Source organism: Salmo salar, chromosome 04 (assembly GCF_965601325.2).
Source record: "Salmo salar chromosome 04, fSalSal1, whole genome shotgun sequence".
Lineage (NCBI taxonomy): Eukaryota > Metazoa > Chordata > Actinopteri > Salmoniformes > Salmonidae > Salmo > Salmo salar.
Window position 1 is genome coordinate 95954429 of NC_138294.1, and position 24157 is coordinate 95978585.

The following is a 24157-nucleotide window of genomic DNA, read 5'->3' on the forward strand; positions in this document are numbered from 1 at the left end:
GCCATAAGACTCCTGAACAGCTAATCAAAGGGCTACCCAGACCCCTCTTTCACACTGCTGCTACTCTCTGTTTATAATCATAGTCACTTTAACTCTACATACATGTACTCTACATACATATTACCTCAACTAACCGGTGCCCCCGCACATCGACTCTGTACCAGTAGCCCCCTGTATATAGTCTAGCTTGTTATTTTATTGCTGCTGGTTAATTATTTGTTACTTTAATTTCCTACTTTTATTTTCTATTTTTTACTTATTGCTGCTGGTTAACTATTTGTTACTTTAATTTTCTATTTTTTACTTAACACTTATTTTCATTTTTTTTCTTAACTTCTGAAAGCATTGTTGGCTTGTAAGTAAGTATTTCACTAAGGTCTACACCTGTTGTATTAGGCGCATGTAACAAATACAATTTGATTTAGATTTTTGATTTGATCTCAAGGATGATCAATGGAAACAGGATGCTTCTGAGCTCAATTTCGAGTCTCATAGCAAATGGTTTGAATACTTATGTAAATAAGGTATTTCTGTATAATGTTTTATATATTTGCAAAAATTTAAAAAAATCTGTTTTCGCTTTGTCATTATGGGGTATTGTGATGTCATTATGGAGTATTGTGATGTCATTATGGAGTATTGTGATGCCATTATGGGGTATTGTGATGCCATTATGGGGTATTGTGATGCCATTATGGAGTATTGTGATGCCATTATGGGGTATTGTGATGCCATTATGGAGTATTGTGATGCCATTATGGGGTATTGTGATGCCATTATGGGGTATTGTGTGTAGATGGCTTAAATAAATACAGATGCAAATCCATTTAAGAATAAGGCTGTAACATAACACAATGTGGAAGAAGTCAAGGGGTCTGAATACTTTCTAAATGCACTGTATGTGTAGAGGTAGTATAGTGTAGATGGAGTACAGCATATACAATGTATGTCCTAGTGTAGTTACCCTTTCTCATTGTCAGCGGGCAGCAGTCTGTTCTCTGAGCCCCCTACTGCCAGTATACAGGCCTGGGGTAGTACTATAGTCTAGTATAGTGTAGTTATAGTATTGTGGTAGTGTAGTTACCCTTTCTCATTGTCAGCGGGCAGCAGTCTGTTCTCTGAGCCCCCTACTGCCAGGATACAGGCCTGGGGTAGTACTATAGTCTAGTATAGTGTAGTTATAGTATTGTGGTAGTGTAGTTACCCTTTCTCATTGTCAGCAGGCAGCAGTCTCTTCTCTGAGCCCCCTACTGCCAGGATACAGGCCTGGGGAGGGTTGATGATGGCTGAGAAGTTCTTGACGCCAAGCATTCCCAGGTTAGAGATGGTAAACGTGCCTCCCTGAAACACAGTTTTAGAGGATTCTGGAACCTGTGGGACCACCTAATGCTGTGTGAGTGTATAGGATGTGTTTAACACATTTGTTTCAGTGTGTGTAGTTACCTGGAACTCGTGCGGCTGTAGTTTCCCGTCGCGGGCCTTGGCAGCCAGGGCTGAGACATCAGAGCTGATAGCAGCCAGTCCCTTGGTGTGGGCGTTGAACACGATGGGCGTTATCAGACCGTTGGGTGTACTCACCGCCACACTCACGTCCACCACATGGTTCCTACACACACACACACACACACAGGTTAAACCTGACCTAAAGAAAACATGTGTTTTTGCATGGTGTCAGCGTGTGCACTCACTGTCGGATAACAGAGTCGAGCCATGAGGAGTTGGCTTCAGGGACCTTAAGGCAGGCCAGAGCGCTGGCTTTAATGATGAAGTCATTCACACTCAGCTTGATGTTCTGGGCCTTTACCTCCTAGGAGGGAGGGGGTGAGAGAGGGGGGGAGAGGTTATAGACAGACAGACTCACAGACAGCCAGAGAGACAGACGACAGAGACTCACAGAGACAGCCAGCCAGCCAGCCAGTCTCACAGAGAGACAGCCAGCCAGCCAGACAGACTCACAGAGAGACAGCCAGCCAGACAGACAGACTCACAGAGAGACAGCCAGCCAGACAGACAGACTCACAGAGAGACAGCCAGCCAGACAGACAGACTCACAGAGAGACAGCCAGCCAGACAGACTCACAGAGAGACAGACACAGAGACAGACTCACAGAGAGACAGGCAGCCAGCCAGACTCATAGCGAGACAGCTGGAGAGACAGCCAGCCAGACTCACAGAGAGACAGCCAGAGAGACAGCCAGCCAGACTCACAGAGAGACAGCCAGCCAGACAGACTCACAGAGAGACAGACTCACAGAGAGACAGCCAGAGAGACAGCCAGAGAGACAGCCAGCCAGACTCACAGAGAGACAGCCAGCCAGCCAGACTCATAGCGAGACAGCTGGAGAGACAGCCAGCCAGACTCACAGAGAGACAGCCAGAGAGACAGCCAGCCAGACTCACAGAGAGACAGCCAGCCAGACAGACTCACAGAGAGACAGACTCACAGAGAGACAGCCAGAGAGACAGCCAGAGAGACAGCCAGCCAGACTCACAGAGAGACAGCCAGCCAGACAGACTCACAGAGAGACAGCCAGCCAGACAGACTCACAGAGAGACAGCCAGAGAGACAGCCAGAGAGACAGCCAGCCAGACTCACAGAGAGACAGCCAGCCAGACAGACTCACAGAGAGACAGCCAGAGAGACAGCCAGCCAGACTCACAGAGACAGCCAGCCAGACAGACTCACAGAGAGACAGCCAGCCAGAGAGACAGCCAGCCAGACGACAGACAGACTCACAGAGAGACAGACAGACTCACAGAGAGACAGACTCACAGAGAGACAGACTCACAGAGAGACAGCCAGAGAGACAGACTCACAGAGAGACTGCCAGAGAGACAGCCAGAGAGACAGACTCACAGAGAGACAGCCAGAGAGACAGCCAGAGAGACAGCCAGCCAGACGACAGACAGACAGACTCACAGTGTTGAGCTCCATGCGTAGTTCTAGGACTTGGTCCATGTTGACGTCAACAGACAGGTAGTAGTGGGGAATGGTCTGTTTGGACTGCATCAGCCTCTGGGCTATCACCTAGGGAACAACAATATCACCTGATATTAAAGTCACATGCCACACCCTGTCCTCCTCCAGTCAGATATAACGTCGACTAATACATATTTATACCATCACATTGTTGAAGACTTGCTTCTGATTGGCTTGAAGGGCATTCTAGAGCGTGCATGATTTCCCTACAACACAGGGTATATCAGCACGGTAGAATTCAATGGCTATAGTTCATTCTTACATGTTCTACGTTTGAGCTACTTTTGAAAGCAAAAGTCGAATTGAAAACATTATTGGCATTGTGTTAAATTGGATTTTCATAATGGCAAGCTAGGAATGATGGTTTTGGTTAGCTAAACTAGCGAGTCTGTTTGGTTACCACGGCCACTACTGTAGTTATCTAGCCAACTTGAACCCAGTTCTAGTGGTTAAGGAACCCAGTTCTAGTGGTTAAGGAACCCAGCTCTAGTGGTCAAGGAACCCAGCTCTAGTGGTCAAGGATCCCAGCTCTAGTGGTTAAGGAACCCAGCTCTAGTGGTTAAGGAACCCAGCTCTAGTGGTTAAGGAACCCAGTTCTAGTGGTTAAGGAACCCAGCTCTAGTGGTAAATGTGGTAAATTATAGCCGTGGTATAAAAGGGATAATGAACTCGAGGCCCTATGTGTTCTCTGGAATGTAAAGCAACTCCGCGGAAGGTTAGTTACTCTGCAGGTCCGTTGTGGAACACACCTTCCACGTCGTTGATTATCCCTCACACACACACACACACTCACCCAAAATGTGGATCAATAACCAGCACAGTGAACATATTAAATGGTGAAATAAATTTGAAACAGTAAATCGATCTTTGTTAATTGATTTCAATAATATATTTGTTTGTATTTTCAATAAATGTATATTTAAAAACATGGTATGATCGTGTGACCTTACCGCCTCTAGCTTAACAATGCGCAGCCAAAATATACAACAATTTGTGATAGTGTGTTCGAGTAAACAGAGGACTTTGTATTTGTATGCTTTTAGCTCGACTTGGACCTGTTAATGCCGCTAACGCACGGAGCGCTCCTTGGCTTGCTAGCTCAGCTCACCCGTCGGATGTTGCTGACGGGGACGTCGGTGAAGGTGCCTGTTGACACGGCAACGGCTGGGGAGGGAGTAGCGGCAGGCCTAGGGGCGGCTGACACCGGAGCCTACACAAACACACAGAAACACCCACAAAATTACATCCCATGTTGAGTGAACACTGCATCAGATCTGTGTCTACAGACCATAAATCAATGGAAGTCTCATAACCCAATACTAAGCTAAGCATTGGTAATAATCAATACTAAGACTCCAGCCATCCTAGTCATAGACTGTTCTCTCTGCTACCTGCACAGCAAGCGGTACCAAGTCTAGGTCCAAGAGGCTTCTAAACAGCTTCTACCCCCCAAGCCATAAGACTCCTGAACATCTAGTCAAATGGCTTCTCAGACTATTTACATTGACCCCCCCCCCATCCCCATCCCTCCATTTTTACAATGCTGCTACTCTGTTTATTTTCCATGCATAGTCACTCTACCTACATGCACATATTACCTCCACTAACCTGTGCCCCCGCACAATGACTCTGTACCGGTACCCCCTGTATATAGCCTCCACATTGACTCTGTACTGGTACCCCCTGTATATAGCCTCCACATTGACTCTGTACTGGTACCCCACTACACCTGTTGTATTCAGCATTTCACTGTGAGGTCTACTACACCTGTTGTATTCAGCATTTCACTGTAAGGTCTACTACACCTGTTGTATTCAGCATTTCACTGTGAGGTCTACTACACCTGTTGTATTCAGCATTTCACTGTGAGGTCTACTACACCTGTTGTATTCAGCATTTCACTGTGAGGTCTACTACAGCTGTTGTATTCAGCATTTCACTGTAAGGTCTACTACACCTGTTGTATTCAGCATTTCACTGTGAGGTCTACTACACCTGTTGTATTCAGCATTTCACTGTGAGGTCTACTACACCTGTTGTATTCAGCATTTCACTGTAAGGTCTACTACACCTGTTGTATTCAGCATTTCACTGTGAGGTCTACTACACCTGTTGTATTCAGCATTTCACTGTGAGGTCTACTACACCTGTTGTATTCAGCATTTCACTGTGAGGTCTACTACACCTGTTGTATTCAGCATTTCACTGTGAGGTCTACTACACCTGTTGTATTCAGCATTTCACTGTGAGGTCTACTACACCTGTTGTATTCAGCATTTCACTGTGAGGTCTACTACACCTGTTGTATTCAGCATTTCACTGTGAGGTCTACTACACCTGTTGTATTCAGCATTTCACTGTGAGGTCTACTACACCTGTTGTATTCAGCATTTCACTGTGAGGTCTACTACACCTGTTGTATTCAGCATTTCACTGTGAGGTCTACTACACCTGTTGTATTCAGCATTTCACTGTGAGGTCTACTACACCTGTTGTATTCAGCATTTCACTGTGAGGTCTACTACACCTGTTGTATTCAGCGTTTCACTGTGAGGTCTACTACACCTGTTGTATTCAGCATTTCACTGTGAGGTCTACACCTGTTGTATTCAGCATTTCACTGTAAGGTCTACTACACCTGTTGTATTCGGCGCATGTGACTAATACAATTTCATTTGATTCAATACTAAGCTAAGCATTGCTAATAATCAATAATAAGCATTAATAATAATAATCAATTCTAAGCATTAATAATAATAATAATCAATATTAAACATTAAAAACCATCTAGGATAAACACAGTAAAGTGTGTATGTGGTGACTTACAGCAGCCTTGGGAGGGACAAAGGTCTCAATGTCTTTCCTGGTGACTCTACCATCAGGACCAGAGCCTGAAAAACAAACACACATACAAGCGTCAGAGAGAAGGTGTGTGTGTGTGTGTGTGTGTGTGTGTGTGTGTGTGTGTGTGTGTGTGTGTGTGTGTAAACTCACCGCTGACCTGGGCCAGGTCAATGCCCTTCTCAGCAGCGAGCGTCTTGGCGAGCGGGCTGACGAAAACACGCCCTTTCCTGGGGGTTGCTGGGGCAACGGGGGCTGGGCTAGGGAGGGGCGCTGCATGAGTGGGGGCTGCAACCTAGCACACACACAATGTTGTTGTATCTATCAGTTGACTTCCAGGTATTCTCCAGTCTGTCAGACAACCATCTAGAAAATGTCTAATTAGTTAGCAAGTTATAGTACAAGATCTCTAACAATGCTAGCTAACAAGTTATAGTACAAGATCTCTAACAATGCTAGCTAACAAGTTATAGTACAAGATCTCTAACAATGCTAGCTAACAAGTTATAGTACAAGATCTCTAACAATGCTAGCTAACAAGTTATAGTACAATATCTCTAACAATGCTAGCTAACAAGTTATAGTACAAGATCTCTAACAATGCTAGCTAACAAGTTATAGTACAAGATCTCTAACAATGCTAGCTAACAAGTTATAGTACAAGATCTCTAACAATGCTAGCTAACAAGTTATAGTACAAGATCTCTAACAATGCTAGCTAACAAGTTATAGTACAAGATCTCTAACAATGCTAGCTAACAAGTTATAGTACAAGATCTCTAACAATGCTAGCTAACAAGTTATAGTACAAGATCTCTAACAATGCTAGCTAACAAGTTATAGTACAAGATCTCTAACAATGCTAGCTAACAAGTTATAGTACAAGATCTCTAACAATGCTAGCTAACAAGTTATAGTACAAGATCTCTAACAATGCTAGCTAACAAGTTATTATACAAGATCTCTAACAATGCTAGCTAACAAGTTATAGTACAAGATCTCTAACAATGCTAGCTAACAAGTTATAGTACAAGATCTCTAACAATGCTAGCTAACAAGTTATAGTACAAGATCTCTAACAATGCTAGCTAACAAGTTATAGTACAATATCTAACAATGCTAGCTAACAAGTTATAGTACAAGATCTCTAACAATGCTAGCTAACAAGTTATAGTACAAGATCTCTAACAATGCTAGCTAACAAGTTATAGTACAAGATCTCTAACAATGCTAGCTAACAAGTTATAGTACAAGATCTCTAACAATGCTAGCTAACAAGTTATAGTACAAGATCTCTAACAATGCTAGCTAACAAGTTATAGTACAAGATCTCTAACAATGCTAGCTAACAAGTTATAGTACAATATCTCTAACAATGCTAGCTAACAAGTTATAATACAAGATCTCTAACAATGCTAGCTAACAAGTTATAGTACAAGATCTCTAACAATGCTAGCTAACAAGTTATAGTACAAGATCTCTAACAATGCTAGCTAACAAGTTATAGTACAAGATCTCTAACAATGCTAGCTAACAAGTTATAGTACAAGATCTCTAACAATGCTAGCTAACAAGTTATAGTACAAGATCTCTAACAATGCTAGCTAACAAGTTATAGTACAAGATCTCTAACAATGCTAGCTAACAAGTTATAGTACAAGATCTCTAACAATGCTAGCTAACAAGTTATAGTACAAGATCTCTAACAATGCTAGCTAACAAGTTATAGTACAAGATCTCTAACAATGCTAGCTAACAAGTTATAGTACAAGATCTCTAACAATGCTAGCTAACAAGTTATAGTACAAGATCTCTAACAATGCTAGCTAACAAGTTATTATACAAGATCTCTAACAATGCTAGCTAACAAGTTATAGTACAAGATCTCTAACAATGCTAGCTAACAAGTTATAGTACAAGATCTCTAACAATGCTAGCTAACAAGTTATAGTACAAGATCTCTAACAATGCTAGCTAACAAGTTATAGTACAAGATCTCTAACAATGCTAGCTAACAAGTTATAGTACAAGACCTCTAACAATGCTAGCTAACAAGTTATAATACAAGATCTCTAACAATGCTAGCTAACAAGTTATAGTACAAGATCTCTAACAATGCTAGCTAACAAGTTATAATACAAGATCTCTAACAATGCTAGCTAACAAGTTATAGTACAAGATCTCTAACAATGCTAGCTAACAAGTTATAATACAAGATCTCTAACAATGCTAGCTAACAAGTTATAATACAAGATCTCTAACAATGCTAGCTAACAAGTTATAGTACAAGATCTCTAACAATGCTAGCTAACAAGTTATAGTACAAGATCTCTAACAATGCTAGCTAACAAGTTATAGTACAAGATCTCTAACAATGCTAGCTAACAAGTTATAGTACAAGATCTCTAACAATGCTAGCTAACAAGTTATAGTACAAGATCTCTAACAATGCTAGCTAACAAGTTATAGTACAAGATCTCTAACAATGCTAGCTAACAAGTTATAGTACAAGATCTCTAACAATGCTACCTAACAAGTTATAGTACAAGATCTCTAACAATGCTAGCTAACAAGTTATAGTACAAGCCATCAGAATGTTTTGTGTTACCGGGGCAGGAAGTGGGGCGGAGACATCAGCCCCTCCCGTCTCTACGTAGTCACTGAAGGCAGCGATGTCACTCTCCTTCTCCACAATGATGCAGAGAGGAGCGCCCAGTGGAACATCACGCGTTCCCTCAGACACCATGATCTTCGCCAGGTAACCCTCCTCCTGCACCTCAAACCCTGCACACACACATGACTAACATCAATGTGTACAGTGTGGTAGCGCTGCGTGGGTCAGCTGTTTTGTTTATCCACACCTGCCCGTAATAGTTAATAACCCATCGACAACCACCGGACTCTGTGATAGTGACAATGTGAGGCCCCCAACCGACCCTGACCCCTAATATAGAAAACTCCCTGCACAGTCAGAGATGACACGGTGATGTTTAATTAGACAGGGGGTGCAGGATATATATGTTTAATTAGACAGAGGGTGCAGGATATATATATGTGTAATTAGACAGGGGGTGCAGGATATATATATGTGTAATTAGACAGGGGGTGCAGGATATATATTTTTAATTAGACAGGGGGTGCAGGATATATATGTGTAATTTGACAGGGCGTGCAGGATATATATGTGTAATTTGACAGGGGGTGCAGGATATATATGTGTAATTTGACAGGGGGTGCAGGATATATATGTGTAATTTGACAGGGGGTGCAGGATATATATGTGTAATTAGACAGGGGGTGCAGGATATATATGTTTAATTAGACAGGGGGTGCAGAATATATATGTGTAATTTGACAGGGGGTGCAGGATATATATGTGTAATTTGACAGGGGGTGCAGGATATATATGTGTAATTTGACAGGGGGTGCAGGATAAATATTTTTAATTAGACAGGGGGTGCAGGATATATATTTTTAATTTGACAGGGGGTGCAGGATATATATTTTTAATTAGACAGGGGGTGCAGGATATATATGTGTAATTTGACAGGGCGTGCAGGATATATATGTGTAATTTGACAGGGGGTGCAGGATATATATGTGTAATTTGACAGGGGGTGCAGGATATATATGTGTAATTTGACAGGGGGTGCAGGATATATATGTGTAATTAGACAGGGGGTGCAGGATATATATGTTTAATTAGACAGGGGGTGCAGAATATATATGTGTAATTTGACAGGGGGTGCAGGATATATATGTGTAATTTGACAGGGGGTGCAGGATATATATTTTTAATTTGACAGGGGGTGCAGGATATATATTTTTAATTTGACAGGGGGTGCAGGATATATATTTTTAATTAGACAGGGGGTGCAGGATATACATGTGTAATTAGACAGGGGGTGCAGGATATATAGGTGTAATTTCACAGGGGGTGCAGGATATATACGTGTAATTTGACAGGGGGTGCAGGATATATATTTTTAATTAGACAGGGGGTGCAGGATATATATTTTTAATTAGACAGGGGGTGCAGGATATACATGTGTAATTTGACAGGGGGTGCAGGATATATATGTGTAATTTGACAGGGGGTGCAGGATATATATGTGTAATTTGACAGGGGGTGCAGGATAAACATTTTTAATTAGACAGGGGGTGCAGGATATATATTTTTAATTAGACAGGGGGTGCAGGATATATATGTGTAATTTGACAGTGGGTGCAGGATATATAGGTGTAATTTCACAGGGGGTGCAGGATATATAGGTGTAATTTCACAGGGGGTGCAGGATATATATGTTTAATTAGACAGGGGGTGCAGGATATATATGTTTAATTAGACAGGGGGTGCATGATATATTTTAATTAGACAGGGGCTGCAGGATATATATGTTTAATTAGACAGGGGGTGCAGGATATATATGTGTAATTTGACAGGGGGTGCAGGATATATATGTTTAATTAGACAGGGGGTGCAGGATATATATGTTTAATTAGACAGGGGGTGCAGGATATACATGTTTAATTAGACAGGGGGTGCAGGATATATATGTTTAATTAGACAGGGGGTGCAGGATATATATGTTTAATTAGACAGGGGGTGCAGGATATATATGTTTAATTTGACAGGGGGTGCAGGATATATATTTATAAGCCTAATTTAGATAAGCTCCATGTTTCTGCTCATAATTCCCAACATTTTGGTAGGCCAGGCTATTACTAGTTTATAATTAGATACATGCAGCAGCTCTGTCATTACTGCCCTAGAAGACTAAATAAATCATTGTTCACCAACGTCAGAAAATCGATGAATGCTTCAATCTAGTTGACATCAGTAAAGTTCTCTCATCTCTGTTTAGGGACCGGAGAGAAAATGCATTTAAAAAAAAAGATTTTTTTACTGACCGATGGTAGCCTTGTCGGTGTGTGTGTGTGTGTGTGTGTGTGTGTGTGTGTGTGTGTGTGTGTGTGTGTGTGTGTGTACTGACCGATGGTAGCCTTGTCGGTGTGTGTGTGTGTACTGACCGATGGTAGCCTTGTCTGTCTGTGTGTGTGTGCGTGTGTGTGTGTGTGTGTGTGTACTGACCGATGGTAGCCTTGTCTGTGTGTGTGTGTGTGTGTGTGTGTGTGTGTGTGTGTGTACTAACCGATGGTAGCCTTGTCTGTGTGTGTGTGTACTAACCGATGGTAGCCTTGTCGGTGGTGTGTGTGTGTGTGTGTGTGTGTGTGTGTGTGTGTGTGTGTGTACTAACCGATGGTAGCCTTGTCTGTGTGTGTGTGTGTGTGTGTGTGTGTGTGTGTGTGTGTCTGTGTGTGTGTGTGTGTGTGTGTGTGTGTGTGTGTGTGTGTGTGTACTAACCGATGGTAGCCTTGTCTGTGTGTGTGTGTGTGTGTGTGTGTGTGTGTGTGTGTGTGTGTGTACTAACCGATGGTAGCCTTGTCTGTCTCTATCTCTGCCAGTAAATCTCCTTCACTGAGTTTCTCTCCAACCTTCTTCTCCCAGCGCTGCACCGTCCCCATGGTCATAGTAGGAGACAGGGCTGGCAGACACACCTAACACACACACAGACACACAGACACACAGACACACAGACACACAGACACACAGACAGACAGACAGACAGACAGACAGACAGACAGACAGACAGACAGACAGACAGACAGACAGACAGACAGACAGACAGACAGAGAGAGACAGAGAGAGACAGACAGTTAGTTTCTGGTTCTGAAAATATAAAGCACCTTCACAGAGAATCTCCAGTGAAAGTGTTTAGTCCAGCAACATGTATGGTGTGTGTCCTACCTTCATGTGAGTGGGTAGGGAGCTTCCGGGGGCGGGAGCAGGGGGCGGGGCTGCTACAGGGGGAGGGACTGCTGCAGAAGAGGCAAAGCTAGCAGCAAGCTTCTCCAATGTCAGGTCCTTAAAGGCCGGGATCAGATCAGCACTGATGACACACACAGGTTAGAATACGCAGAGGGCCTCCCTCTGCAGCAGCAGTCTAGGTTACAGCATCGCAGTGCTTCAGGAGTCACTACAGACCCGGGTTCGATCCCAGGCTGTGTCACAGCCGGCAGTGACCGGGAGACCCATGAAGCGACGCACAATTGACAATTGGGGGGGGGGGGGTTTGGCCGGCTGGGATTTCCTTGTCCCATCGCGCTCTAGCGACTCCTTATCGCGGTGTTTCCAGTTTCGCTGGACGGTGTTTCCCACGACAGATTGGTGCGGCTAGCTTCCTGGTTAAGCGAGCGGTGTGATAAGAAGCAGTGTGGCTTGGCAGGGTCATGTTTTGGAGGACACATGGCTCTCGACCTTTGCCCTCTCCCGAGTCCGTAGGGGAGTTGCAGCGATGGGACAAGACAAACTACCAATTCGATATCACAAAATTGGGGAGAAAAAGGGGTAAAAGTACAAATCAAACAAACACAGACGTACCTGTCGACGGTGATGCAGATGACAGCTCCCACGGTGACGTCTCTAGTCCCTTCAGGTACCAGGATCTTAGCCAGGTAACAGTCCTCCAACAACTCAAACCCCACCGTGGCCTTGTCAGTCTCCACCTAACACACGTACAGTTAGCCAGGTCAGTGTTCACTATGTATGAACCTGAGGAACACGAGTTAAAAACATCACAGTTCAAAGGGGAGAGAGGAGAGTGAAAACACAAAACAATGAAATATAAAGCATGAATAAAGTAACATTGCAATTTATTTAACAATATTTACTATTATTATGATTGTGACATTCAAACCTCTCAGAGAAATTCCCAAAATTATTTTAAACTCTCAAACCAGGTTGATGTTTATCTTTTCACAAGGCCACTCCCGCCATAACCCACAGCCACTCCCGCCATAACCCACAGCCACTCCCGCCATAACCCACAGCCACTCCCGCCATAACCCACAGCCACTCCCGCCATAACCCACAGCCACTCCCGCCATAACCCACAGCCACTCCCGCCATAACCCACAGCCACTCCCGCCATAACCCACAGCCACTCCCACAATAACCCACAGCCACTCCCGCCATAACCCACAGCCACTCCCGCCATAACCCACAGCCACTCCCGCCATAACCCACAGCCACTCCCGCCATAACCCACAGCCACTCCCGCCATAACCCACAGCCACTCCCGCCATAACCCACAGCCACTCCCGCCATAACCCACAGCCACTCCCGCCATAACCCACAGCCACTCCCGCCATAACCCACAGCCACTCCCGCCATAACCCACAGCCACTCCCGCCATAACCCACAGCCACTCCCGCCATAACCCACAGCCACTCCCGCCATAACCCACAGCCACTCCCACAGCCACTCCCACAATAACCCACAGCCACTCCCGCCATAACCCACAGCCACTCCCGCCATAACCCACAGCCACTCCCGCCATAACCCACAGCCACTCCCACAGCCACTCCCACAATAACCCACAGCCACTCCCGCCATAACCCACAGCCACTCCCACAATAACCCACAGCCACTCCCGCCATAACCCACAGCCACTCCCACAGCCACTCCCACAATAACCCACAGCCACTCCCACAATAACCCACAGCCACTCCCACAATAACTGATTTCTAAGGACACTCCTGTGCATATCTTGAAGGAGGGGGTAGAGAAGGATTGACGGAGCGTCCTTCATTCATTTTGACAAATTCAATCAATCTTTTCAAACACTTCCAGGTCACCAAGTGAATAAGGAACTTTCTCTGATTCAATCAACTATGATAAAGCAGCCTTAGTATCTAAACAGGAAATTGAAGGGTTAGGTAGATAGTAGAAGCGTTTAAACACCGTTATTGTAGCAGGAAAATGCATTGAAAGTATAGTGAGTAACTTTAATGGTTCTCACCTCAGTGACCAGGTCAGGGTTAGTCTCTGAACTGGTTCTCACCTCAGTGACCAGGTCGGGGTTAGTCTCTGAACTGGTTCTCCCCTCAGTGACCAGGACGGGGTTAGTCTCTGAACTGGTTCTCACCTCAGTGACCAGGTCGGGGTTAGTCTCTGAACTGGTTCTCACCTCAGTGACCAGGTCGGGGTTAGTCTCTGAACTGGTTCTCCCCTCAGTGACCAGGTCAGGGTTAGTCTCTGAACTGGTTCTCACCTCAGTGACCAGGTCAGGGTTAGTCTCTGAACTGGTTCTCACCTCAGTGACCAGGACGGGGTTAGTCTCTGAACTGGTTCTCACCTCAGTGACCAGGTCGGGGTTAGTGTCTGAACTGGTTCTCACCTCAGTGACCAGGTCAGGGTTAGTCTCTGAACTGGTTCTCACCTCAGTGACCAGGACGGGGTTAGTCTCTGAACTGGTTCTCACCTCAGTGACCAGGTCAGGGTTAGTCTCTGAACTGGTTCTAACCTCAGTGACCAGGTCGGGGTTAGTCTCTGAACTGGTTCTCACCTCAGTGACCAGGACGGGGTTAGTCTCTGAACTGGTTCTCACCTCAGTGACCAGGTCGGGGTTAGTCTCTGAACTGGTTCTCACCTCAGTGACCAGGTCGGGGTTAGTCTCTGAACTGGTTCTCACCTCAGTGACCAGGCCGGGGTTAGTCTCTGAACTGGTTCTCCCCTCAGTGACCAGGACGGGGTTAGTCTCTGAACTGGTTCTCACCTCAGTGACCAGGCCTGGGTTAGTCTCTGAACTGGTTCTCACCTCAGTGACCAGGTCGGGGTTAGTCTCTGAACTGGTTCTCACCTCAGTGACCAGGTCGGGGTTAGTCTCTGAACTGGTTCTCACCTCAGTGACCAGGTCAGGGTTAGTCTCTGAACTGGTTCTCACCTCAGTGACCAGGTCGGGGTTAGTCTCTGAACTGGTTCTCACCTCAGTGACCAGGACGGGGTTAGTCTCTGAACTGGTTCTCACCTCAGTGACCAGGTCGGGGTTAGTCTCTGAACTGGTTCTCCCCTCAGTGACCAGGTCAGGGTTAGTCTCTGAACTGGTTCTCCCCTCAGTGACCAGGTCAGGGTTAGTCTCTGAACTGGTTCTCCCCTCAGTGACCAGGTCGGGGTTAGTCTCTGAACTGGTTCTCACCTCAGTGACCAGGTCGGGGTTAGTCTCTGAACTGGTTCTCACCTCAGTGACCAGGTCGGGGTTAGTCTCTGAACTGGTTCTCACCTCAGTGACCAGGTCGGGGTTAGTCTCTGAACTGGTTCTCACCTCAGTGACCAGGACGGGGTTAGTCTCTGAACTGGTTCTCACCTCAGTGACCAGGTCAGGGTTAGTCTCTGAACTGGTTCTCACCTCAGTGACCAGGTCGGGGTTAGTCTCTGAACTGGTTCTCACCTCAGTGACCAGGTCGGGGTTAGTCTCTGAACTGGTTCTCACCTCAGTGACCAGGTCTGGGTTAGTCTCTGAACTGGTTCTCACCTCAGTGACCAGGTCAGGGTTAGTCTCTGAACTGGTTCTCACCTCAGTGACCAGGTCGGGGTTAGTCTCTGAACTGGTTCTCACCTCAGTGACCAGGTCGGGGTTAGTCTCTGAACTGGTTCTCACCTCAGTGACCAGGTCGGGGTTAGTCTCTGAACTGGTTCTCACCTCAGTGACCAGGTCGGGGTTAGTCTCTGAACTGGTTCTCACCTCAGTGACCAGGTCGGGGTTAGTCTCTGAACTGATCAGATCTGTGTGTGTGTGTGTGTGTGTGTGTGTGTGTATAATAACTAGTCACCTCTGCTATCAGGTCTCCCTCGTTGATCTTGTCTCCCTCCTTTTTCTCCCAGCGAGCGATGGTTCCAGTCTGCATGGTGGGGGACAGAGCAGGCAGCTCCACCTACCACACACACACACACACACACACACACACACACACACACACACACACACACACACACACACACACACACACACACACACACACACACACACACACACACACACACGATCAATGTGTGCAAAGCTGGCAAAGGGTGGCTACTTTGAAGAATTTGTTTAACACTTGTTTGGTTATTACATGACTCCATATGTGTTACTTAATTAGTATTATTGTCTATATCACTTATTTATTCACATATATACAGTTGAAAGTTCACATACACCTTCGCCAAATACATTTAAACTCAGTTTTTCACAATTCCTGACATTTAATCCCAGTAAAAATTCCCTGTCTTAGGTCAGTTAGGATCACCACTTTATTTTAAGAATGTGAAATGTCAGAATAATAGTAGAGAGAATGATTTATTTCAGCTTTTATTTATTTCATCACATTCCCAGTGGGTCAGAAGTTTACATGCACTCAATTAGTATTTGGTAGCATTGCCTTTAAATTGTTTAACTTGGGTCAAATGTTTCAGGTAGCCTTCCGCAAGCTTCCCACAATAAGTTGGGTAAATTTTTGCCCATTCCTCCTGACAGAGGTGGTGTAACTGAGTCAGGTTTGTAGGCCTCCTTGCTCGCACATCCTTTTTCACTTCTGCTCTATAGGTTTGAGGTCAGGGCTGTGTGATGGGCCATTTTGCCAGAACTTTGGAAGTATGCTTGGGGTCGTTGTCCATTTGGAAGACCGATTTGCCACCAAGCTTTAACTTCCTGACTGATGTCTTGAGATGTTGCTTCAATATATCCACATAATTTTCCAGCCTCATGATGCCATCTATTTTGTGATGTGCACCAGTCCCTCCTGCAGCAAAACACCCCCACAACATGATGCTGCCACCCCCGTGCTTCACGGTTGGGATGGTGTTCTTCGGCTTGCAAGACTCCCCCTTTTTCCTCCAAACATAACTATAATCATTATGGCCAAACAGTTCTATTTTTGTTTCATCAGACCAGAGGATATTTCCATGTGTAACTCTGTGTTGTTGTTTGTGTCGCACTGCTTTGCTTTATCTTGGCCAGGTCGCAGTTGTAAATGAGAACTTGTTCTCAACTAGCCACCTGGTTAAATAAAGGACTTGTTCTCAACTAGCCTACCTGGTTAAATAAAGGACTTGTTCTCAACTGGCCACCTGGTTAAATAAAGGACTTGTTCTCAACTAGCCTACCTGGTTAAATAAAGGACTTGTTCTCAACTGGCCACCTGGTTAAATAAAGGACTTGTTCTCAACTGGCCTACCTGGTTAAATAAAGGACTTGTTCTCAACTAGACTACCTGGTTAAATAAAGGACTTGTTCTCAACTGGCCACCTGGTTAAATAAAGGACTTGTTCTCAACTAGCCTACCTGGTTAAATAAAGGACTTGTTCTCAACTAGCCTACCTGGTTAAATAAAGGTGAAAGAAAAGAAAATACAAATAAAAAAACCACCTCCCCTAATTGGAGTAAACAGCCTAGGCCTCTACTTCCAGGTTATTACTGTGTTTTATTATGACTGGCCTTCCTCTACCATCTGGTTCTATGTCCCCACCTTTCTCAAACTGCTCTTTCACAAAGGTTATGAACCTATATAGGCTTTACGGACCCAGTATGTTTTACATTAGTTATGTTGTTGTTATTAGTTGTTATTATTAGGACCCAGTATGTTTTACATTAGTTATGTTGTTATTAGTTGTTATTATTAGGACCCAGTATGTTTTACATTAGTTATGTTATTAGTTGTTATTATTAGGACCCAGTATGTTTTACATTAGTTATCAGTCGTTATTAGTCCCAACCTTCAGCTCCATTCAACCCCTCCCATCTATCTCTACACCATCCATATTAGATTTCTATTTGCCAAATATTTTTCAACTGTGATGCTTCACAAAAGTTCTGAACCTTTCGATTCTCATTGTTTCTACAGACTGTAAATTGAAAATAAACATTTTTGCTAAAAGTATTATTAAATTATTGATCGATTGACTATAACTTTTCAGATGCCCCAGTAGTGCTATCTGCAGGGTTATCAGATCACCCAGTAGTGCTGTCTGCAGGGTTATCAGATCACCCAGTCTGCAGGGTTATCAGATCACCCAGTCTGCAGGGTTATCAGATCACCCAGTCTGCAGGGTTATCAGATCCCCCAGTCTGCAGGGTTATCAGATCACCCAGTAGTGCTGTCTGCAGGGTTATCAGATCACCCAGTAGTGCTATCTGCAGGGTTATCAGATCACCCAGTCTGCAGGGTTACCAGATCCCCCAGTAGTGCTATCTGCAGGGTTATCAGATCACCCAGTCTGCAGGGTTATCAGATCACCCAGTCTGCAGGGTTATCAGATCCCCCAGTCTGCAGGGTTATCAGATCCCCCAGTAGTGCTATCTGCAGGGTTATCAGATCCCCCAGTAGTGCTGTCTGCAGGGTTATCAGATCCCCCAGTAGTGCTGTCTGCAGGGTTATCAGATCCCCCAGTAGTGCTGTCTGCAGGGTTATCAGATCCCCCAGTAGTGCTGTCTGCAGGGTTATCAGATCCCCCAGTAGTGCTGTCTGCAGGGTTATCAGATCCCCCAGTAGTGCTGTCTGCAGGGTTATCAGATCACCTAGTAGTGCTGTCTGCAGGGTTATCAGATCACCCAGTCTGCAGGGTTATCAGATCACCCAGTAGTGCTATCTGCAGGGTTATCAGATCACCCAGTAGTGCTATCTGCAGGGTTATCAGATCACCCAGTCTGCAGGGTTATCAGATCACCCAGTAGTGCTATCTGCAGGGTTATCAGATCACCCAGTCTGCAGGGTTATCAGATCCCCCAGTCTGCAGGGTTATCAGATCCCCCAGTCTGCAGGGTTATCAGATCACCTAGTAGTGCTGTCTGCAGGGTTATCAGATCACCCAGTCTGCAGGGTTATCAGATCACCCAGTAGTGCTATCTGCAGGGTTATCAGATCACCCAGTAGTGCTATCTGCAGGGTTATCAGATCACCCAGTCTGCAGGGTTATCAGATCACCCAGTAGTGCTATCTGCAGGGTTATCAGATCACCCAGTCTGCAGGGTTATCAGATCCCCCAGTCTGCAGGGTTATCAGATCCCCCAGTCTGCAGGGTTATCAGATCCCCCAGTAGTGCTGTCTGCAGGGTTATCAGATCACCCAGTAGTGCTATCTGCAGGGTTATCAGATCCCCCAGTAGTGCTATCTGCAGGGTTATCAGATCCCCCAGTAGTGCTGCAGGGTTATCAGATCACCCAGTCTGCAGGGTTATCAGATCCCCCAGTCTGCAGGGTTATCAGATCCCCCAGTCTGCAGGGTTATCAGATCCCCCAGTAGTGCTGTCTGCAGGGTTATCAGATCCCCCAGTAGTGCTATCTGCAGGGTTATCAGATCCCCCAGTAGTGCTGTCTGCAGGGTTATCAGATCCCCCAGTCTGCAGGGTTATCAGATCCCCCAGTCTGCAGGGTTATCAGATCCCCCAGTCTGCAGGGTTATCAGATCACCCAGTCTGCAGGGTTATCAGATCCCCCAGTCTGCAGGGTTATCAGATCCCCCAGTCTGCAGGGTTATCAGATCCCCCAGTCTGCAGGGTTATCAGATCCCCCAGTAGTGCTATCTGCAGGGTTATCAGATCCCCCAGTCTGCAGGGTTATCAGATCCCCCAGTAGTGCTGTCTGCAGGGTTATCAGATCCCCCAGTCTGCAGGGTTATCAGATCACCCAGTAGTGCTGTCTGCAGGGTTATCAGATCACCCAGTAGTGCTATCTGCAGGGTTATCAGATCCCCCAGTCTGCAGGGTTATCAGATCCCCCAGTCTGCAGGGTTATCAGATCCCCCAGTCTGCAGGGTTATCAGATCCCCCAGTCTGCAGGGTTATCAGATCCCCCAGTCTGCAGGGTTATCAGATCCCCCAGTCTGCAGGGTTATCAGATCCCCCAGTCTGCAGGGTTATCAGATCCCCCAGTCTGCAGGGTTATCAGATCACCCAGTCTGCAGGGTTATCAGATCCCCCAGTCTGCAGGGTTATCAGATCCCCCAGTCTGCAGGGTTATCAGATCACCCAGTAGTGCTGTCTGCAGGGTTATCAGACCCCCAGTAGTACTATCTGCAGGGTTATCAGATCCCCCAGTAGTGCTGTCTGCAGGGTTATCAGATCCCCCAGTAGTGCTGTCTGCAGGGTTATCAGATCCCCCAGTAGTGCTGTCTGCAGGGTTATCAGATCCCCCAGTAGTGCTATCTGCAGGGTTATCAGATCACCCAGTCTGCAGGGTTATCAGATCACCCAGTAGTGCTATCTGCAGGGTTATCAGATCACCCAGTCTGCAGGGTTATCAGATCCCCCAGTCTGCAGGGTTATCAGATCCCCCAGTCTGCAGGGTTATCAGATCCCCCAGTCTGCAGGGTTATCAGATCCCCCAGTCTGCAGGGTTATCAGATCCCCCAGTCTGCAGGGTTATCAGATCCCCCAGTCTGCAGGGTTATCAGATCCCCCAGTCTGCAGGGTTATCAGATCCCCCAGTAGTGCTATCTGCAGGGTTATCAGATCCCCCAGTAGTGCTATCTGCAGGGTTATCAGATCCCCCAGTCTGCAGGGTTATCAGATCCCCCAGTAGTGCTGTCTGCAGGGTTATCAGATCACCCAGTAGTGCTATCTGCAGGGTTATCAGATCACCCAGTCTGCAGGGTTATCAGATCCCCCAGTAGTGCTGTCTGCAGGGTTAACAGATCCCCCAGTAGTGCTGTCTGCAGGGTTATCAGATCCCCCAGTAGTGCTGTCTGCAGGGTTATCAGATCCCCCAGTAGTGCTATCTGCAGGGTTATCAGATCACCCAGTCTGCAGGGTTATCAGATCACCCAGTCTGCAGGGTTATCAGATCACCCAGTCTGCAGGGTTATCAGATCCCCCAGACTGCAGGGTTATCAGATCCCCCAGTCTGCAGGGTTATCAGATCCCCCAGTAGTGCTATCTGCAGGGTTATCAGATCCCCCAGTAGTGCTATCTGCAGGGTTATCAGATCACCCAGTCTGCAGGGTTATCAGATCACCCAGTAGTGCTATCTGCAGGGTTATCAGATCACCCAGTAGTGCTATCTGCAGGGTTATCAGATCACCCAGTCTGCAGGGTTATCAGATCCCCCAGTCTGCAGGGTTATCAGATCCCCCAGTCTGCAGGGTTATCAGATCCCCCAGTCTGCAGGGTTATCAGATCCCCCAGTCTGCAGGGTTATCAGATCCCCCAGTAGTGCTGTCTGCAGGGTTATCAGATCCCCCAGTAGTACTATCTGCAGGGTTATCAGATCCCCCAGTAGTGCTGTCTGCAGGGTTATCAGATCCCCCAGTCTGCAGGGTTATCAGATCCCCCAGTCTGCAGGGTTATCAGATCCCCCAGTCTGCAGGGTTATCAGATCCCCCAGTCTGCAGGGTTATCAGATCCCCCAGTCTGCAGGGTTATCAGATCCCCCAGTCTGCAGGGTTATCAGATCACCCAGTCTGCAGGGTTATCAGATCCCCCAGTCTGCAGGGTTATCAGATCACCCAGTAGTGCTGTCTGCAGGGTTATCAGACCCCCAGTAGTACTATCTGCAGGGTTATCAGATCCCCCAGTAGTGCTGTCTGCAGGGTTATCAGATCCCCCAGTAGTGCTGTCTGCAGGGTTATCAGATCCCCCAGTCTGCAGGGTTATCAGATCCCCCAGTCTGCAGGGTTATCAGATCCCCCAGTCTGCAGGGTTATCAGATCCCCCAGTCTGCAGGGTTATCAGATCCCCCAGTCTGCAGGGTTATCAGATCACCCAGTCTGCAGGGTTATCAGATCCCCCAGTCTGCAGGGTTATCAGATCCCCCAGTCTGCAGGGTTATCAGATCCCCCAGTCTGCAGGGTTATCAGATCCCCCAGTCTGCAGGGTTATCAGATCCCCCAGTCTGCAGGGTTATCAGATCCCCCAGTCTGCAGGGTTATCAGATCCCCCAGTAGTGCTGTCTGCAGGGTTATCAGATCCCCCAGTAGTACTATCTGCAGGGTTATCAGATCCCCCAGTAGTGCTGTCTGCAGGGTTATCAGATCCCCCAGTAGTGCTGTCTGCAGGGTTATCAGATCCCCCAGTAGTGCTGTCTGCAGGGTTATCAGATCCCCCAGTAGTGCTATCTGCAGGGTTATCAGATCACCCAGTCTGCAGGGTTATCAGATCACCCAGTAGTGCTATCTGCAGGGTTATCAGATCACCCAGTCTGCAGGGTTATCAGATCACCCAGTCTGCAGGGTTATCAGATCCCCCAGTCTGCAGGGTTATCAGATCCCCCAGTCTGCAGGGTTATCAGATCCCCCAGTCTGCAGGGTTATCAGATCCCCCAGTCTGCAGGGTTATCAGATCCCCCAGTCTGCAGGGTTATCAGATCCCCCAGTCTGCAGGGTTATCAGATCCCCCAGTCTGCAGGGTTATCAGATCACCCAGTAGTGCTATCTGCAGGGTTATCAGATCACCCAGTCTGCAGGGTTATCAGATCACCCAGTCTGCAGGGTTATCAGATCCCCCAGTAGTGCTATCTGCAGGGTTATCAGATCCCCCAGTCTGCAGGGTTATCAGATCCCCCAGACTGCAGGGTTATCAGATCCCCCAGTCTGCAGGGTTATCAGATCCCCCAGTAGTGCTATCTGCAGGGTTATCAGATCCCCCAGTAGTGCTATCTGCAGGGTTATCAGATCACCCAGTCTGCAGGGTTATCAGATCACCCAGTAGTGCTGTCTGCAGGGTTATCAGATCCCCCAGTAGTGCTATCTGCAGGGTTATCAGATCACCCAGTCTGCAGGGTTATCAGATCCCCCAGTAGTGCTGTCTGCAGGGTTATCAGATCACCCAGTAGTGCTATCTGCAGGGTTATCAGATCACCCAGTAGTGCTATCTGCAGGGTTATCAGATCACCCAGTCTGCAGGGTTATCAGATCCCCCAGTAGTGCTATCTGCAGGGTTATCAGATCCCCCAGTAGTGCTGTCTGCAGGGTTATCAGATCCCCCAGTAGTGCTGTCTGCAGGGTTATCAGATCCCCCAGTAGTGCTGTCTGCAGGGTTATCAGATCCCCCAGTAGTGCTGTCTGCAGGGTTAGCTCCAGGTAAATATTACAATTCTTCAGCCATTCCGGTACTCAGCTCTGGGGAGCTCCTGCTCCTACCGCTAGCTATCTGGTTACCAGGGACAGCGCTAGCTATCTGGTTACCAGGGACACCGCTAGCTATCTGGTTACCAGGGACACCGCTAGCTAGCTGGTTACCAGGGACACCGCTAGCTATCTGGTTACCAGGGACACCGCTAGCTAGCTGGTTACCAGGGACACCGCTAGCTAGCTGGTTACCAGGGACACCGCTAGCTAGCAGGTTACCAGGGACACCGCTAGCTAGCAGGTTACCAGGGACACCGCTAGCTAGCTGGTTACCAGGGACACCGTTAGCTAGCTGGTTACCAGGGACACCGCTAGCTATCTGGTTAGTTAACGACGCTGGGTGGCTAACTGATTAAGATGGTTATCCCGTGTCACTGTCAATGACTGCTACTCCACTGATATATGTTGTTGGCTAAAATAAAGAAAAGCCCATTAGCTAGTTAACTAGCAAAGCTAACGATACTGTCTGAAACTGACCTCTTAGAGTCCACACAAGAACAGCAGTTAGCTAGCTAAGTCATCATACCTTCTGGTGCGGTGGTAGGCTGTAGAAGCGTTGTGTCTGGGCTCCCATGATGGGCTGGGGGGGTTGCAGCAGGGCTCTGCAGGTGAAGACCACGGTGTTGAAACGACCTCCATTGCAAACAGCCCTGGACTGGACAGAGCCGTGGTAGCGCCTCAGATGACAGGGTCCCAGAACGGGACGAGAGCTCAAGGCAGGCCCAGGTTGGGCGCAGCGGGACCGAGACAACCCTGCAGACGGCCTCAGCCGCAGGACCAGACGGAGCATTTCGCCTTTATAAGTTTAGTCGCTAAACAGCTTTTAGATTCAGTTGGAGCTACTCAGGTAACAGAATGTCTGATACCAATGGTAGCAATAAAGTGTCTTTCTGTCCCCCCCGAACCGGCCCAGGTAGCTAGCAAGCAGCTCACTTTCCAATGACCTCCTTAATCACAACGCTTTACGGCTGTCCTTCCGTGCATTTTTACAATGGTATTGGCCAGAAGATTCTGAAAAGAGAACCGTAATTGAGCTGGCAACGTTGAGGACTCCACTGTCGTAAAAAAGTCGCAAAACGGCTCTTCTTCTTCTTCTATGGTACATTGGCGATCACACAATTTAATGTTAATTCTGCCACCTACTGTGCGGGATGGAAACAGGATTTCTAAATATGGAATAAAATACCAAAACCCTTACCAAACTACCAAAAAATTAACTAAATCAGACAACCTTAGTAAAAAAATAAAATAAAATAAGATCTGATCCCTACAAAGGCTCAAGGGAAACCTGGGAGGGTGGGTCTTCCGGCACCAGTACCGCTTGCAGGTCTTTAGATGTAAAATCCATAAGTCCCAAAAACGTTTCTGCCGCAGCCACAATAATGTCCAGTTTCTTAG

At 46.6% G+C, this 24157-nt stretch overlaps 1 protein-coding gene across 1 annotated transcript in view; it reads right to left on the minus strand.

Annotated features, from left to right (window-relative positions):
• LOC106604067 (dihydrolipoamide S-acetyltransferase (E2 component of pyruvate dehydrogenase complex)) overlaps positions 1–23757 on the minus strand; it is a 28160-nt gene extending 4403 nt beyond the window's left edge. The window contains exons 1-13 of the mRNA XM_045717508.2: positions 23286–23757; positions 15494–15595; positions 12264–12388; positions 11631–11772; positions 11254–11380; positions 8430–8605; positions 5975–6116; positions 5807–5871; positions 4089–4190; positions 2921–3028; positions 1689–1807; positions 1444–1606; positions 1205–1341 (exon numbers count right to left, since the gene is read on the minus strand). Of these exons, the coding sequence (XP_045573464.1) occupies positions 1205–1341; positions 1444–1606; positions 1689–1807; positions 2921–3028; positions 4089–4190; positions 5807–5871; positions 5975–6116; positions 8430–8605; positions 11254–11380; positions 11631–11772; positions 12264–12388; positions 15494–15595; positions 23286–23549 (1772 nt within the window). The 5' untranslated portion in view covers positions 23550–23757. The remainder of the gene's footprint in view (positions 1–1204; positions 1342–1443; positions 1607–1688; positions 1808–2920; positions 3029–4088; positions 4191–5806; positions 5872–5974; positions 6117–8429; positions 8606–11253; positions 11381–11630; positions 11773–12263; positions 12389–15493; positions 15596–23285) is intronic.
• Between the last annotated feature and the right edge of the window lie 400 nt (positions 23758–24157).